The sequence below is a fragment of the Macadamia integrifolia genome, chromosome 3 (genome assembly GCF_013358625.1).
Source record: "Macadamia integrifolia cultivar HAES 741 chromosome 3, SCU_Mint_v3, whole genome shotgun sequence".
NCBI classification, from domain to species: Eukaryota; Viridiplantae; Streptophyta; class Magnoliopsida; order Proteales; family Proteaceae; genus Macadamia; species Macadamia integrifolia.
In genome coordinates this window covers 11626516-11645538 of record NC_056559.1, presented here as the reverse complement: position 1 = coordinate 11645538, position 19023 = coordinate 11626516, and the positions used below count along the sequence as shown (strand labels likewise).

The 19023-nt window shown below is 38.7% G+C and overlaps 1 protein-coding gene and 1 long non-coding RNA gene across 2 annotated transcripts; one reads left to right on the top strand and one right to left on the bottom strand.

Annotated features, from left to right (window-relative positions):
• The first annotated feature begins 350 nt into the window (after positions 1 to 350).
• Positions 351 to 1629, top strand: LOC122074840. The gene is made up of 2 exons (XR_006139066.1): positions 351 to 1295; positions 1397 to 1629. It is a non-coding gene; the product is annotated as an uncharacterized LOC122074840 (long non-coding RNA).
• A 3794-nt stretch (positions 1630 to 5423) lies between these two features.
• LOC122074015 (guanine nucleotide-binding protein subunit beta) lies at positions 5424 to 19023 on the bottom strand. The gene is made up of 6 exons (XM_042638785.1): positions 18599 to 19023; positions 18407 to 18501; positions 17284 to 17708; positions 10964 to 11321; positions 6540 to 6653; positions 5424 to 5887 (listed from the first exon to the last, which is right to left on the bottom strand). The coding sequence occupies exons 1-6, from the start codon at positions 18702 to 18704 to the stop codon at positions 5852 to 5854; spliced, it is 1134 nt and encodes a 377-aa protein (XP_042494719.1). The 5' UTR covers positions 18705 to 19023; the 3' UTR covers positions 5424 to 5851.

Here is a 19023-nt window from a genome sequence, read left to right as displayed (position 1 = left end):
GGGTGAGGGGATCTAAGGATTTTTTTTTTTATATGAGAATTTTAGGATGTTATACACTTTGCGAGGAACCAATTTGTTCCAATAAATGTACTGTCTTCCTGGGGCGTCAAATTCATGATGAGGAGAGACCAAGAACAAAATAATTAATGGGAAAATTACGTGTTTACCCACTGTTGGGTTTACCTTTACAAAAATACTCAAGTTAGGTTTCCTTCAACAAGTTTATGTATTACAAATATACCCATAACAGTGCTTGATGTATGCCTTCAGCCATATGACTCAAGTTGGGTATGAATTTTTCTTCAATTGGTTATAGTATTTCCGATTTCTATCTTAATCATCCCCTCCAATCGGCTCTAAAATGTACGATTTCAACTTCGGTAATTATCTCCTACAATATTATTGTCATAACCATCACCATTCTTGCCGGTAACTCTACAACCACCACCATCTCCTCCCGTAACACTGTCACAAAACCTTAACACGATGGTCCAAAGCAAGTTCATACCCTACCCGTGACTGATTTTCAGATGGCACAGACGCCATGTTTGCAGTTGTATGGAAACTAATTACATCATCAGAGACTAGACGGACAGACTCAGCGAAGGCGTACAGAGGTGGCAAAATCACAGTATTTCGGCCCCAAACCTCTGCGAGCATCAAGCACCAAATCGCCATCAGGAACAGTATTTAGGCCCCAACGATCTACTGTTGATACTCTCGCCGCCATAGATCAATCTGTTCCTGATGGCGATTTGGTGCTTGGTGCTTGCTGAGGTTTGGAGCCGAAATACTGTAATTTTGCCACCTCCACGCTGAGTCTGTTACGTTTGTTGAGTTGGCTGATCTCTTACTTAGCCATGAAAGCTTCCTTCGTTCGTTTAGTCTCTGTTGATGTGACGAGTTCCAATACAACTGCAAACATGGCGTCTGTGTCATCTGAAAATCAGTCACGATCTTTATCTTTATCAGTCACGATCTTTCTGGCGGGCGCAATTTCTTCCTTTACTTCGAGGATATAACCTGATCGGCTATGTCGATGGTTCCTTCATACGACCTGCGATTCATCTTACATCTGAGAATGCTGAAATTGTTGCTGCTGCCTCTTCTACCGTCGCTCTCTAGGATCAGCTAGATCAGCTGGATCGTGTCTTCTTTGTTTGAATCTGCACTCTCGCATGTAGTTAATGCCTCCACTGCTCAACATGCTTGGGAGATTCTTGCTCGTGTGTTTGCTCCCTCCTCTAGGACGCGTGTGATGGATCTTAAAGATCATCTTTCTCGGCTTTAGAGAGGTTCCGATTACATCACTGTCTCCTCCACATCTGATCTACTGTTGATACTCTCGCCGCCATAGATCAACCTGTTCCTGATGGCGATTTGGTGCTTGCTGCAGGTTTGGGGCTGAGTCTGTTACGTTTGTTGAACTGGCTGATCTCTTACTTAACTATGAAAGCTTCCTTCGTTTAGTCTCTGATGATGTAACTAGTTCCAATACAACTGCAAACATGGCGTCTGTGCCATCTGAAAATCAGTCACGATCTTTATACAAGCAAGTTCATACCCTACCCGTGACTGATTTGTTTACCGATTTTTGTGATTAGGGTTTTTATCCTTCGAACCCAACAATCACCCGTCTTCGCAGATCCCTAAACTCAGTAAACTAATAATGTCTTTTTGAGTGTGTGTGTGTGTGTGTTGGAGATAAGAAGCAGGGGAAAGACCAACATGGAGGATAATAGTGGAAGAGGAATAATGAAACTTCAAGGAACCAGTGAGGATGTCGACTTTATAAGTGATCTTCCAGATTCTATTTTGGGCCGCATTCTCTCATTTCTTACTACAAAGGATGCTATGAGGACTAATTTTTTAAGCAAGAGATGGGAATCTGTATGGACTTCTCTTCCAGTTATTGACTTAGGCGAGACGAGATTTACCAGACAATTCGGGTTGAAACATAGTAACGATATGGATAAATTTCAGGGGAGCAGAAGAGATTTTCTGAATTTGTTGAAACGTTTATTGATTTTCATGGAGACATTCAAAGCTTCAGCTAGGGTTTGATATTGGAAGATATCTCAAGTTCATTGCTCATGCCGAAAGCGGGTACATGCTGTGATGACTAGCGATGCTATGTCAATTGATATAGGTTTTTCAGGAAACGTTGGTTTCATAACTCAAGTTCATCCCATTTCTGGTCTGCGTTCCAATCCCACCCTCTTTAATCTCTGTTTGGGGCGGAATTATGGGGGAGGGTGGGGAGAGGTTGTAGGAGGAAAAGCAAGGGGTGGACCAGTGGAGGCAGAGAGAAGAGTGGCAGGAGAGATAAATGAGTTTGTTAGGGGTAAAAGTGTCCAATTTTTAGGCATACAATAGAAAGCGTATGGTAAGAACTGTTCTGGGTAATTTTGTAATACGTAAACTTATTTTGTATAAATCCGTTGAACGAAACATAACTTGGGTATTTCTGTAAAGACAAACCCAATTGTGGGTAATCAAGTAATTTTCCCATAATTAATTTATGACGTCTATCAGCTTATACCTACTAGGGATAATGATTGATCCATGTAAAATGATGTTAATTTAACTGTTTCAATGGAATTGAGGAAAAGCAAGGGGTGGAGGCAGAGAGAAGAGTGGTAGGAGTGAGATAAATGAGTTTGTTAGGGTAAAAGTGTCCAATTCTTAGGTATACAATGGAAAGCGTATGGTGAGAACTGTTCTAGGTAATTTTGTAATACGTAAACTTATTTTGTATAAATCCATTGAACAAAACATAACTTGGGTATTTCTGTAAAGACAAACCCAATTGTGGGTAATTAAGTAATTTTTCCATAATTAATCTATGACTTCTATCAGCTTATACCCACTAGGGATAATGATTGATCCACGTAAAATGATGTAAATTTAACTGCTTCAATGGAATTGAGAACTCACTTTGCCAAATCATGTCATGATATTAACTGGACCATTATATGACTCTTGACCTAGTGATGTTTAAGTTGACTCTTGCAGCCATGAAAAGCTTGTGTCCTCGGATTACCAAAATATCACCACCAGCACCACTATAACCATATTTCAATTAAATAGGGTCGGTTATATGGATCCAATGGAAGCATAAATAGGAAAAGAGTAAAAAGAATTAAGGGGATTAAAACAATGAAAGTATTAAAAGAAGTAAAATGGAGGTTCGGCACAGAAGTCGGAGTCAAAAACATCTCGCTAATAGGGATTGGCGACATGGGTCTTAGTCTTCCAAACAGCTCTATCTGTGGCACAGAAGATGCAATGTCGTTTATAATTGTATATATACAATAAGAAAGATGATTGGAAGAAGAAAAGAGCATATATACATTGATTTTTTTTTTCTATTTAGGAGATGTGCATGGCGGGTCTGTAATGTCTCAGCTAAAAGAAGAAAAGAAGAAAAGAAGAAAAGAAGAAAAGGAAAAAAGAAAGGGTTTTCAAATTCCACAAGATTGATGGACATGTCTAAAAACAATCCTCACATAAAAAATGATTTAACAGTTTTTTATATCTCCGTAGTTTGCTGGTAAGGCGATTAGCATGAATTCGTGGAAAGGGCAAAAGAAGTAATGGAAACTGATTTATGAATAACTGGGTCTCATCCCACAGTAAAGAATGACTATTATTGGTTATGATGATAATGGTATAAGACTTCGATAGAAAAACTGATTTATGAATAACTGGGGCTCATCCCAAGTGTTATATGTTCATTGCTGAGTGGCCAAGTTTCCCTAAAGGGCCATCGACTCCTCTCTAATCCATGGTCATTGGTCATGTAGGCCAAAATTTCACCTCTCTGGGTTTAGAACCGTGGACCGTGAGTTTCACTTGTAAGAGAGGAGAATTTGAGCTTCGTTTCCTACCCTTTTCTAGAATTTTGAATAATCTTAAAAGTTAAAACATTATACCACTTCCTTTTGTCTAGGGTGTTGTAATGATAATAATTTCCGTGCTCGTTCATGGATTTAGTTTGGGCCGACGGTGAGAACAACAGACCAACCAAATTGATCCACTGATATATTAAAGCTACTGTCAGTAATGACAATGTAAGATAGAGATGCCCACTGTTGTAGTCTTAGCAGAATAAGGAGGGGCTATCAAAAGAAGGAACCATGGCGTGAGAATGTATTGTAACGACATCAAGATCCGTACGTGGGGGATGTGTTTTTGTCCATTATTGAAATCACTAAAACTCGGTTTTATGCCAAGGCAGGAGGCCAACCAGACTCTTAAAATGTGGGCAAGAAAGGAGAATATGCCACAACGTTTCAGGTTCTAAATTATAGATTGGGCTAACTGGGTCAGTGCCCCTGATTCTATGGTTGAGAAAATCACGTGATGGGAGAATGTTGAGTAATCATCACCTCCACGACATAGAATGATTTTTGGCCAAAGTGGCAGCTCTCAGATTTTATTGGCTAGGAAATGATGCAGACGGACCATTCGAAGGATGGGACGAGCTCTCATCAGGCTTCTCCAAACCAGATGGGAATTTTCGGGTTAAGCCTTTAGGATTCTAACCAAAATGAACTTTAACTGTTGTCAACACTTCTCAGGTTGAGAGAGTAATCTCCAACCAACCTTGAGGAGAAGGCAGTATAGTGATAAACACTTCTTCGAAACATTAAGCTTCCTTTATGTTTAGGTGTGCAGATTGTGTCCCAAGCTTTAAGGTTCAATCCATTCTCTTTGGTGTTTCGCCCCAAAACCCTGACTGCTACTAATCCAGCTTAGGATGCCATGACTGATGCGATAAGGGTGACTGCCAACCGAAAACAGCAATTTTGATCCTCCATGTGTTTCATACACAGATCTGATAATGAAGAACACAGTAAGGGGCCAGTGTTTTTAGCTGAAAAACACAACTCTTTTCAATGTTAATCTGTTGACCTGAGAGATCCTCGAATCACTGTTAAGAGAAATTTGAGAACATCAGCAATCTACTGCTTGTAGGAAAGTAATGATATCGAAATCATTTTTTGACAACCACCCAACTAGAGCCATCAACGCCTTACTAGTGTGTTCAACCCTAGACATTGGTGGCAAGGCATGGGATAAAAGCTTTCTCCAACTAACCATTACATGATCTTATAGATTACATCTAACAAAATAGAACAGCAATGATATAAAGAAGGATGACAGAATCACTATGAAGTTCTCTCGAGTCTGAGTAATTAAGCTTAACCAGTATCCTTCTCTTTTTTTCTTTTTTTAGCAGAGGGGGTGGGGGGAATGCTTAGCCATATTCTTTTCTCATCACACTAGTCCTGTTCAGCCACTCCACTAATGGGGTTTGCAGAAGTCTACTTCCCACCAGCGCTTCCCTCCACTATTCTAACACGACACAAAATAAATTCACTGCCCACCCAATTATGCTAAACCCCCCTTGCAAAAACTGTCCCACAGAAAATGATTCAAAACAAGGTCATTTGCAGCTTCACATAGGCAAATTAAAGCCAAAAAGAAAAAGAAAAAAAAAATAGAGATTAAAGCAAGCTGATTTACATTACACTGATACAACAGAAAAAAGATGGCCCCAACAGTTGAAACTCTTGAAGGACATTCTTTGTTCCTTTTTCTTTCCCCATCAAAGATATTTCTCCTTTCTCCAACTTCTCTTATCTCATGCTATCGTTCAAGGCATTACAAGAAGAAAGTGTCATGGGCAGGGTTTTTCAAAGATTAGAGGAACACACCTTACTGGACAGTCGAAGGTCCAGCCAAGCAATGCATTGGAAGAATGAAAATAATGACTGGGCGATTGGCAGAAAAGCAGGCCTTCTACATAATCCAGACTCTTGTAGCCTGATTGTGGCAGGAAAATTCAGACCACTTTCCTATGCCCTCCAAAAGCCCATATCTGCCAACAAAAAACAAGTCCATACTTTATTTTCTTGCAGTTAAACTTAAAATACCTTAGCCACAGATTGATTGCTCTTTCCAACTTAAAGGCACACGTAAATGCACACAGATGCCAATCCAAGGATGGCAGACCAAACCAACCATAGAAGAACCACCCTCGATTTTGAGAGAAACTTTCAACACTAAAAAATTATACTTCATAAAGAAAATTGAGATGAATCGAAAATGCCCCCCCCCCCAAAAAAAAATTAGAAAATAAAAACTGAGCCATGTGTACCATATGCTATAAATATACACTGGCACAAGTAATTATACATGAATATCTACAAATATGAATAGATGTGCAATAAGTGAGCCTACAGTAAACAATGCACTTCATTCAGCAAAAAAATTTCAAGCTGGGTCAAATGCTGACTTGGCACATCAACCTGCACCCAGATTCAAAAGATTAACCTTACACGTCAAATAAGTATTGATATCATATCACTTGTTGGGTAAGAAATTAGTTACTGTGAGTCTTCGATTTTAGTACCCAGCACAACATCAAGCCAAGTCTAACAGGATGAAAATTGGATCATTTATTCAAAAAAAATGATTCAATTTATAGAACAGTATATGAGACGACTCAGCGGGGTTGTGGAAAACCAAACCTTCAGGTTTCTATCCCAACTTCCTGTACATAAGGCACTCCCATCAGCTGACAAACCTAAACATGTGATACGGCCCTCATGAGAGTTCTGCAGAGACCCCAGGTTCAGAACTACCTGCAGTGAAGAAAACAGTTAAGGCTACGACCAGAATCTAGCACACAAACCAAATGAAGATCTATTTTGACATAAACCAGAAAATACTTAATATTTTCCCCTCAGGGTCCTGTCCAGGTGGAGGGTCCTGCATTCAAATATCATGTTTTCTTATAGACAGCAACACTGGTGAAAATTTAATAATTATTTTTTCTGAAGGGGTGTTCGGGTGCACTAAAAAAGCCCAAAATTGAATAGTTGATAATCTAAATATCAATGGCCACTACAATCCCTATGTATGTCTCTTGTTTATGCAGTCGTGCTGAATCCAAAACTCGTACCCACTTTAGAGGCTTTTCACAGTTGAAGTCTTGATAAATATTTTAAGGGAGTTCAATTTAGAATTTGCTACACAAAACAATTTCACCTTCCAACTGGAGGGGTGGGATAATTGTTTTTGGGGGAAAAAAAAAAAGAAGACAAAAATGTGGGAAAACAAAGCTTTTACTCAAACAACAGGAAACTTGACTCCAGGGCAGTTTCTTTAAGTTTTCAGAATGAATAAAGAAATAAGCTCTTCAAAGGCCCCACAGAATCAACCTATTAAAGTTTCTTGGAGGCTTGCTTAGAGTTTAGACAAGATTTATCTTTGGGGCTCCAACTTTAGGGTGTGTTTGGATTGAGGATTTGAGGCCCCAAAAAACCCAGCCTACGGTTGTTAGCACTCAACCGGGTAGGGGTGTCAATTGGTCTGTTTTTGGTCTGGTTTTGTCATGCAGAATTGATTTTGCTCCGGTATTGGGCCAAATTGAAGCCAAACCGTTTTGGTTCGGCTCGTTTTCGGATCGATTCAATGCGCTTTTATCGGTCCGTTAATGGGTTGTTACTGTTTCAGTTTTGCTTTCTATACATATATTTATAAAATAATGCACACAAACAAATTTTTTATTAGTATTCAATTTTTACCAGATTCAGTCCAATTCGGTTTTCTCAGTTGGTTTTGGTACTCAAACCGATTCGGGATGAAACTAAACCCCCCATTAGGCTATGACCAGGCATCAAACCAGTCTTTTTGAGCTTCAGAGTTTAAGTGATCTTTTTCTCAGAGAAACGGTAAAACCAGACCTAGAAAACATGGACTATGTCATCAACCTATCAACTGTCAGATTGGAATCTCACAAAGCATCCATACCCTGATCAAGGGTTTTGCTAAAGTCATGTTTCCCCGTTACATTTCCAATGCAAACTAACCATACATCTTTTTGCCATGGAAAAAATGGAAGTAAAAAATTAAAAAGGGGAAAAGGAAGCATGTGCATATTACAATATTTCCCTCTAACATAATAAACATGGGATCCATAATGACACTCTCTCCTATTCTGACCATATAAGTCCCATGTGGACCCATATAGATGAAAAGTTTCCTGTGCACCCAGGTTGAACACGTCACGCACAAATCTACTGTTATTACTATCTCCCCACCCCCCCAAAAAAATGCTTGTTTGGAGGTCTGAAATGTCCTCAACCCAGAGTCCCATCCAAGCGTATGATGCCATTGGCTGAAAAGATTCTTCTTCACTGTGGGGGTGAAATGAAACTTGGTTCGAAATTATTTATCTAATAGTTGATTGGCCATTGACGTCACACTTTTTTTCTTCGTAAAGCCATGTGACCTAAGCGCAAACAATTTGTGTCATATGCAAGAATGATATGGTAATTTGGAACCATACAATCGAATATCTAGGAAATAATCCATACTTGTGTGTCAAATTCAAACTCAAATTTTAATTAGTGGCTGTAAACCTCTGGTTTATGGGCTAGTGGACAAAGATACACTCTCCTCTTTAAATCAATAAAATTTCTGGCTCCATCCCCCTGCCCCTTTAAAAAAAAAAAAAGAAACACCCCACCCAAGCACACCATGCAGCTAAGACTCTAATGGGCTTGAAAACACTATAGAAGTACCTTACATGTGCCAGCTTCAGATGGTCATTATTCTTACTGACACACCTGATATGTATGCCACACCTTCACAGAATAGAACTCTGACCCTTTCTCAAACAGAGGGCTAACACAGCTCTTTTTTGAAGAATATGGCGGACACCAGTCCCTTTTATTTGTTTTTGAATTATATAAACATTGTTAGAGAAAGGTTTCTTCTAAAAAATACATGAAAAAATTAGACATGTATCAACAACAGACAACAAGAGTTGTCAAACATGGTAAACTGAAGAAACCTTGACAAGGAAATATTACAATAGTTAAATGAAGATATCAATCAGTGCATTACCACTGTAAAACAAACATCAGTGGTCAGAGCCTTACAGGATAAGAAAGAAATAATGACACAAAAGATTATGTTGACAACTTGACATACAGAAGCACACCAGAAACAGAAATCAAAGACTCAAAATGTAGTGCAAAAAATGCACTATGTTGTGCAGTGCTCCCCCCGCCCCCCGGTGTTTTTTTGTTGACATAAAGAAGCACACCAGAAACAGGAATCAAAGACTCAAAATATAGTCCACAAAATGCACTATGCTATGGTGCGCTCCCCCCGGCCCCCGGTGTAGTGTGTACATTCTGTGTGGCTTACGTGTCCTTCATAGTTGTCAAGGCAACCCAAGGTGTTGGAGGGGCACCTAGGCAACAAACCGACCGCCTAGGAAATTACCTACGCACCCTAGACATGCAATACATGTAATATAGCAATGATTTTATATAATTACGCTTATATGCAACACAGAAGCCATATCAATGCAATATGATATAATTATGTTATAAATGACTTAATATGAAAAAAACAACATATAAAAAAAAAAGACAGGATATAATTTAAGCACATTCACAAAAAACAAAGCAATAAACATATATCAATTTAAACTCGTGAAGTGTCAAAATTGACCAAGGCCAATGTGGTGTTCAAGCCGGTCACCTAGGCCAAGGCATCCAAGGCGGTCGTCTAGGACAGGCCAAGGCGGTTTCCTAGGCAAAGCCAAGGGGTCCAAGACGGTCAACTTTCTTGCATCAAGTAGGTGTGCAGTTGCCTTGGACCCAAGAAGCCCCATAACGCCTAGGCAATGCCTTGACAACTATGGTGTCTTCATCAAACAGTGAATGATATGCTAACTAACTAATGCAGCGCTAATCTAAAACCAGTGAGATCCAGTGGCAGATAAGTTTGCGATAGGGTCCCATGTGAGGATAGAACCAGATTTCCAAAGAATTTTAATAACAAAGAATCATGGGATCAGATTCAAGCAAACTTCTGGTCAAAGGCGCCAATTGGATGGGAGAATATAATATCAGAAATCAGGCTTGATCCAATGATCAGATTCTTAACATCTGAAAATTCCATAGAAGGTTTAGACAACCTGATTAGAGATCATTTCAGTATCTAACAACAAGCCTAGCCTTATGATAGTTCAGAAATCTGAGGTCAGACTTAGAAAATATAATTTGAAGTTGATTAAACTGAAATCAGTTTCGAGTTTGAATTTTGAAATCATAAGAAGGTTCAAAACAGAAAACAATTGCCAAGCATGGAAGCAGAATTGAAATCCAATGGTTAGATTTGAAGTTTCAGAAAATTCCTACTTAGAGTAGGAATTCAAGAAACTAGGAAACAAAAATAGGACTTTCATACTAAAAACAGAATCAGAACTAGAAATTGATATGAAGAAAGAAAATAATTGCAGAACCTAACCTTGTAATCCATGGAAAAGAAGCAAAGAAGAGATGAAATAAGGTCTAAGATACCAATCTTGTATGCCAAGGTCAACAACTCCAAAACTCTTTAAAAAAAAATAAAAAATCATTCTTTATTCAAATCATCTCCAATTGATGAGGAGTGTATTACATATACAAATACCATCTAAAATTCCTAAATTGACTCATAAAAAGGACTCCTAGTCACTCTCTTACACTGACGAAGTAAATAGACTGAGAGTTAAAAGCTATCAAGTATCCAAATCTAACCCAAACACTTAATAATCCCATGAACGAACTTTACCCCCACTTTATAACTTATAAATTAGGCCTGTTCCAATGAAACCCAAGAAATTAGAAGTCACAACCTATTACCCAGAGCTTCAGTTCAACCCGTTGGACTGCCAACTGCTCCTTGGGGGCCTTAAACTTACACATAGGCATCCATATGGGTTAAATGTCTAATGTAACTGCATCACTAACACCAGATGAATGAGGGAGTAAATTTGGTTGTCAAATCATCTGCAACGATAGAATAATTTTTTATTTTATTTTTTAAGAGGATATATTGTCCATATGAAACAAAGTAAGACAGTGGAACTTGAAATTTATGATCTACACACCTTTGCCACTAGAGTATCCCATACATAGCAGTCACCATTAGAGTATCCAGCGAATAGAAGCCTCCCTGATATTGAGAACGCAATTGAGGTTACCAGAGGAATATCATTATCACCGTGCTGCTGTTGATAGACTTGAAGCTCATGCCCAGTCCTCATGTCAAATAACCTGCATGTTCCATCATCAGAGCCCGTCCCAAATCTGTGGCCGTCTGGGAAAAATTTAACTGTGTTAACATCTCCTGCATGGCCATGATACGTCCGGACAGCTCGACTTGCAATGCGGGTATCCCATAATCGTGCTGTTGCATCACACGAACCAGAGACAAACATCTTTGAATTTGTTCCGTTTATAGATACACTGCAAGAGAACAAGGCAATAAGTAACCAGCCAATAATTATCAATATATAAAGTGCACTTTTGACATGCAAACAGAATATAGATAAAAACATACAATTCTATTCAAGCATTCTATAACTGCCATTAGCCACTTAGCATATTTAATGATTCAATATCTTCTGCAAAAACCAAAGTTTTACTCTGTCGTAGGCTCCATTGGCTCTCATTCAAAGAAATAGTACTGCTATACCTTCACAAAAGTTGCAAGACAAAAACCCAAATATCACAACACAACCATGTTACTGAGGTTCAGGTTTCAAGGTTGGGAACTAGTGTAGTACCAATTGTCAGATGCGCTGGACATCAAAATCGAGAAGTCTATTTGATAACTTAAAAATTAAGAACTCGAATTTCAATAATTTTATTGAAATAACATTTTATTGATCGCAAATATGTAAAGACAGAGCAAAGAGATGAACAAAGAGAGCACCCACCCAGCAACTCAACCCTCCCTTCACCCCACCCCAAAACCAAAAAAGAGAGCTCAAAGCCCATTACAAAGGTAAAGTCATGTTATGGACAAATATTTATTGTGTTTATAACTTCAAAAATTGGGTTGATTGTGTTTACTTCTTCAGCAGCCAGTCTTATCGTACAGTGTTTTGAGGCTGGAAACAAGAAAAAAAGGAGTTCAGTTTGCTGAATTTAAATAGAATAACAAGTTTTGTATTGGAAGGCAAAAGTCTATCACTAACCTTGCTTTATTAATAGGATTAAAACCGAAAAATAGAATTACAATATGATAAGATTTCCTTGGACTAATAGGATAACATGTAATAGGAAACTACTATTGAATAACAACCAGAATCTAATCTAACTAAAACTCACTCATGATAGGGACAGACCTCCCTGACGGTGAATGCTTCTTACTCCCCCTATCATGAACACTTGATACACCACATTAGAGGGTCCAATAGGGGTCCACAAAGCCTATAGGACCATACACTTTAACAGCATTTATGCATTTACTTGGAGCACATTGATATCTTTCTTGCTGCCCTTTGCTGTTAATGAACCACCGCTGCTTATATTTGGGATAATTGTTTTGTTCATCCCAGTACAAATCGACACAGGTCTTCATGCCCAACAGTGTTTAACTGTTTACACTTGTATACAATATATTCAGTGTTGCCCTGGCCCCCTGGATCCGTCTGATCTTAGTTCTGAATATTTATATTGGTGTTATATCCAATTTTGGAATCTTTTAATTTCGACAACCAGGTGTGTGATAAGAATTTATCCCACTCTTGAGAATTGTAAATATGTGCAGGTTATAAAAGTACAGATAGGATTGCAGCACACATTAGCACACACCATACAATTTGCTTGTTTAGATGAATATATCCATCAAACAAGCCACGGTTGGATAGGCACTTTCATTGACATGCACTCACAGACACGAATCCTCAACCAATGGATAATTCTTTTTTTCTTATTATTAGTTTAAACCAAAATACCAAATAGATAGAGTGACTGTGGTATTAGTCCTTCCTGCAAGTAGATGAAAACTATTGAAGCTGCAGACAATTATTTGAAAATATCACACAAACTATAGAAATTTTTTGCAGTTTTCAAATAAAGAATGATGCTCATACCATAAGGGAGACTATTTGAGTTTCATCGAGGAATGAATAGTGTACACCAGCATAACCACCAAACCTAATTTCATCGCATCATCATTCTATCATGTTATAGCAAATAAAGCTGGGGCCATGTACATATTGACCATAATACCTTCACATGGCTAAGCAAAGATATGGTGCCTTGTGAATCCCAATGAAGGTGACAAGTGTTTACCATTAGGACCTTAAATTGCACCATGATTGAATTAGCTGATCTCTTGTCTATTTTCTTTGTCCCACTACACAAGGAGGAATTCAGGAAATGGTTCTTTGTGATTTAGGAAATATAACATATACTATGCTTCCGTTTCTGATGACATCCCACACTCCCCCCCCCCCCCCCAAAAAAAAAAAGTTCCCCAAAACCCAACCACCCTGGAGATTGTGGCATAGTATATGTTATACTTCCAAATTTCTGCCAAGTAGCTCTATTCTTAGTTATTCTTTGAGTGCCGCAGCAGTAGCTTTGTTGATGGTAGCCAACGCATTGAAGGCCAGGTAGGAGATTCAACGCATAACCAACCAAAGCATGGAAGTGGAAACAGAGTTGACAGCGATGGAGGGCCAGCCGAACTGGAGCGGAACTTCAAATTTCTGCCAAGTAGCTCTATTCTTAGTTATCCCACCCCCTAAAACCCACCATATGAAGGGGCCATGACCTCCCTGAGTTTTTCTTCACAATGACAAACGACCCTATATAGGATCCACAGACAGAGCTGCACCCCAGCTCTACAACCTAAACCCTCTTACTCCATCAAAAACTTACTCTCTTCACCCTCTCCGCCCCGCCCAGCCCAGCCCACCTATTGCTCTTAAACCCTAGGACACCCTCCACCTGTGTTATCTATCCTAAACCTCATTGAGTTACATCTTAGCGCATAACCATTGGCTGACATAGTCGGCTCCCAAATCTTCTCCTGCATAACATAGTTCTGTCCCTTTGGCATCTCCATGATTTTCTGATAAGGTTTTGGGCAGTTTAGAGTTGGTCGGGTTACCAATATTTAATTTAATTTGTTTTTTTTTTATAGGTAGTTTAATTGCCAAAAAAGAATTTGAGTGACCACTTAAATCATCAGTTGACTACATAGAGACACAAGAGAAGCACATTCAGCCATTTACATAATGTTTTCTCTGCCGTTGAAAAAGAAAATTCCTTTTCTGAGAAATTTAATGAAACTTGAGTTCCTGTTGGCAAACTTAATTTGAAACCCTTGTAAGTTCCCTTCTTCGTCTTCTTCTTCTTAGTTTTCTAGGTTTTTTTTCCTCTTCTTGACGAAGTTATGAGCAAGGTTAATTAGTGATATTTATATAATTTGATTTTTTTTTTTTTTTTTCATCTGTTGGAATTAGACAACATATGGAAGTTTTTTTTCTGTTTCAATTTTAGAATAAAATTAGGAGTCTTTTCCCCCCTGATAAATAGATGCAATTAATCAAGAATAACAGATTTGATTGAATAGAATTGTGATTTTCCTGGTTGCTGGTTGTGTAATGGTTCCCTCCATCTCTCTCATCCCTGCTTGATTAACATTCAGCTTCCCTCTATCCAGTTGTGCTCTTCCAACTCTCCTCTCTTCTGTTTATTCCTTTCCTTCTCTGTTTGAATCTTAAAGCTCATCATGCATGCTCTATTTCTGGGCAACACTACTAGTCCAATAGATCTGAGTTAATCTCCATTGAATCTGGTGCAGGAGCACTTCCATGGGTCAGCATGAACACGTTTGGGAACCCAGACCGAGAACCGGGTCAAATTTGGGTTTTTAGTCTGGTAGCATAATTAGATATTTAGATATTTATTTTCATTAGGAAATATGTAATCTTTTAATTTTAGAAGTTTAGCTAAGTAGGATATTTGTTTTCCCAGTAGTTCATAGTTTCCTTGTTGATGTTTGTTTCCTAGTTAAATAGGTTATCTTTGCTAGTTGGGTTTTCTTCTTTTAAATAGCTTGTACTATGATGAAATTTCATCATAGAAAATTTGAAGTTGAGTGAATGTCTGCGTGGCTTGGCAGCTCTCTCACCCCCTTCTTATTCATTTTCCTCCTCTTTTATTTCAGATTGCATTTAACCTACACTGTTACTCTGTTTCTGGGTGGTAATGTCATGCCCAGATTATCGGGTTGATCTCCTTCAAGCTTTGTCTTCTCCCAACTGAACTTTGGTTCGTTGGTACTTACACCCAGAGTGATTCTGAAGCTGATCTTTGGTAAACATTGCATGTTCTTGTGAAGGCTGGTAGTTGTGATTAACTGCCTGAAAACCCGCATTGATTGAGTATCTCAAGAGGGAGTTCCCATCTTCGAATCACATTCCTCCTCCGCCGTTGGTTTGATGTTCATGTTCGAAGGTTGAAGACAACCCCAAAGTTGTGCTTCTAATCCCTTCATATAATTGTTTTCCAGGACTACCCCTCCCTATTTCTATCAACCCCTTGTGTTTTTATTTTATCTCCTCTTTCTAAATTTCCCGTTCTATACAACTTCACTGTTACCCACATAGTGTTCCTTTTTTTTTGTTAGCCTGACATCCATTAATTACATATTTTCCAGCCACTTGATTATTTGAGTGATGTAGCATATGGGTGTGCCCATAGCGGACCCAATAGGGTATTTTGCGACCTGGGTTCCGCATCAGAATCTTTTCTTTTTAGTCTCAAGTTTTGGGAGTAGTATCCTTGCTCCAGGGCGACTCATCTTGTAGAGCTTGGGGTTAAAATCATATCTTAGTTGAAAGTTCCAACCAGAACTTCAATTCTGGTTAGTCTACAGCCCCTCCTGTCTTCGGAGATTTATTTGTTTATAAATTGGCTTGCAATTGATCATTCATAAGAGGTAGGAGTAAGGAATCTCTCCTAAAATTTCAAGTAGAAAGAAATCTATTTGAGGTAGTTGTCCCACCTGAACCAAGGCTGGTTTCCACCACTACCATAAGCTGTGAGGTTGAACAAGACGAATTTCTTACAAATTGCAACTAAGGCCAGATCCTGTGAAAATTACATAAGAACCCTCTCTTTCTGAAGTCTGTTTTAATTTATTCTATTCTTTTTCCGAAATTCCATTTTTCGCCTTTACCAATTTAAGTTCATATTTACCTATGAGTCCCTGGTCCAGTTTTCTTCTCCCAAAGGGTCCTGAACTGCTCATAGTATCTACAAAATTGCCATTGCACCTTTAAACTGAGTTTTTGTCTCTCTGGTGGGCCCATAGCGACCAAATTCAGGGTTTCAGAACCCTAGGCTGCATTAATTCTTCCTATAAATCCTTTGTTCTTCTAAGTTTGATATACACCAGTGTTATTTCCCCCTCCACTTTTATTTCATCAACTTGAGTTTTACCACAAATCTTCCACAATGAACCCTAGTAAAATCATTCATGATCTATCTTGATTTCTCGGGCCACAAACAGGATAAAATGTAACAGATCAGCCACAAAATCCAAAGCTCCTTTAGCCACACTCCTATCCAATCCCAGACTTTACTCTTTCTCAAATTTTTATCCTATTTCTTTCATAAGTCAAAATAATAGCTTTCTGTACTCTTCTTCCAAGTTATAGTTCTCCACCCACTGGAAATTAAAGACATAAGACCTACCAACATTTTGAAACCTAGTTTCAATTCTCATTTTCAGACTTTATTAATCTTACCACATATTTCTTAAATTATAATCTGATTTCCAATGAAACAATATACAAATTCACACAATCTCCAATTCCAAATAGAACCCCATTCGATTTCAGCTAATTCCCACTGCCTTGATTGCTAGCATGAACTTCGCAGCTACAAGTCTATAACCAGCAGTGAAGTTTCTTATGGAAACACCAAAGCGAGTTTTCTCTCTTCTACCCTACAGAAAATCTTAAACATGGGACAAAATTTTCATGACATTAATCTGAATGTGACTCCTATAAGATACTCATGGCACTCATTCAAACTTCCTCGTCCTTGTTGAATAAAATACCGTGATTAATTAAATGTTTTCTTATACAGAACAGCTCCAACTATGCAAGAAGTATGGAGGCATCCAACCTTATCACCTTATGAGAACTTTATGAAGCTCTGGTGTCGATTCAATATCATGTTCCATTAGGTTGTCAAGTTAAACAACAACTAGCTTATAGCATATCTAGATGCCAGCAAATAATGTAAACACAAACTTTAATATCAAGCAAATGTAAAATGAAGACTTCCTACCAGAAGAGAATCACTTTGTTTGTTGTGTGTGTGTGTTGGGGGGGGAGGGGGGGAGGTGGGGAGGCATATACTAATCCAGTTTCCTAATCTTCCTAGGAAATTCATGTACCTCAAAACATCAGCTGTGTGGCCCGACGGAAATTCACCTCCAAAAACAGAAATTCTCTGGCCTGTAGTGACATCCCACAAAACACATGTCTGATCACCAGAACTGGTTATTAGGTGAGTATCCTCATCAGGAACAAACTGGCATGAGGATACATAACCCTTGTGCCCACTTAGCATCCTCGATACTGGTAGGTACCCATCCTTGTCACTGGGAGAGTTCAAATTGAAGATAGAACATACACTATCAAGTCCACCGCAGGCAACAGACTGACCACTTGGAGAGAAGGCACACGTCATGACCCATGCACAAGGTAGCTTTATAGCATGAGTTTTCTGGCTTGTTAGAGCATTCCACACAATTAGCCTTCCATCTTGAGATGCACTGACAATTCGATTCTTTTCAGGAGTCCAGTCCAATGAATAAACCTGGAAGATTTTTTGGAAAAAAAGCAGCACAAAAGTTCAGTTTAAGCTTAAAATCTAAGATGAGATTTTTACAGCACAAGTATCCCTCCCGCCCCCCCGGCCCCGTACTTTTTCCAGTTTATTCCACTACAATATCTTTCAGAAAAAGATGTGTAAGAATAGTTCAGTATAGTAAATTATCTGTATGTCCCTGGAAACGAAAACTTCAATGGTAGAAGCTGTCAAAGCGTAAGCGTTACCAATTTCTAAACAGATGATCCACACAAAGTCTAACGGAATCAAATAAAATCCACAGCAAAGCCCCAAAGAAAATTTGTATAGGAAGATGATTTCCACAAGAAGAAACAAAAAGGCAAAATCAGCAACAAAAGCACTGTACTAAACCATGCATCAATTAAACCACCAGATAGAATAGAGATTGCCATACTGAAATCTCAATTCGAATGGCTTCTTCCCCCTTTTCCTTTCTTCTTTTTTCCTTTTAGGCAAATTGAAACCAATTGTTGATATGGCAACAACAATTATCACAATATGATTAAGTAGTCCATAGATTTAAACAAAGGTAGGAGGAAAAGAGTGTCCAGTGTAACAAATAGTACTCTAAATACACGAACAATTCATTTATAGAAAACTACTCTGATAAAATGAAACTTCATGCATCAGCACTCAACACCAACAAAATCAGATATTAATCGTACCTTGCCCGTGTGTCCTTGTAGAGTCCTACAGCAGACAAGATCCGTAGGGCCAAAGCTAACAGCCGTTCGTCCCTGAGACCTTGCATACTCAGCAACTACAAAATCATAGGAAGTCATAACAGATGTAAGAAACCAAAACACAGTGTAAAAAAACTGAAAATTCTAATCTGGCAATTATCAATCTTCAAGTACCATCAGTGTCGAGAAGAAGTCGCCGTTTCTGCTTCAAACGTTCTCTGAGAGCATTCACGGTCGTTGTGGCAGCTAGGTGCCGTTCCTTCAGCTCCGCAACAGACATCTTAAAACCCTAGAACGCCTCCAACTGGAAAATCAATAGTTCTCTGCCATTACAGCTTCGTCTCTAGATCGATGTATGCCCTAAATTCCATTTCTAAAAGAAAATTGAAGCCAGAAACGACGTGAGGTGAAGTGAACACTGAAAAACTCGGAACTTGTAAGAACAACCAGAGAGTGGAAGAGTGATGATTAAGCAAATAGAGCGGAGAACAGCGATGATCGACCAAGAATCGATCGAGCGGAACGGAAGATTATTGGATACTTTTAGGTGTGAGTCTGAAAACTGAAAAAGGGCAGTCTTCAGACACGGTTCAGACTTC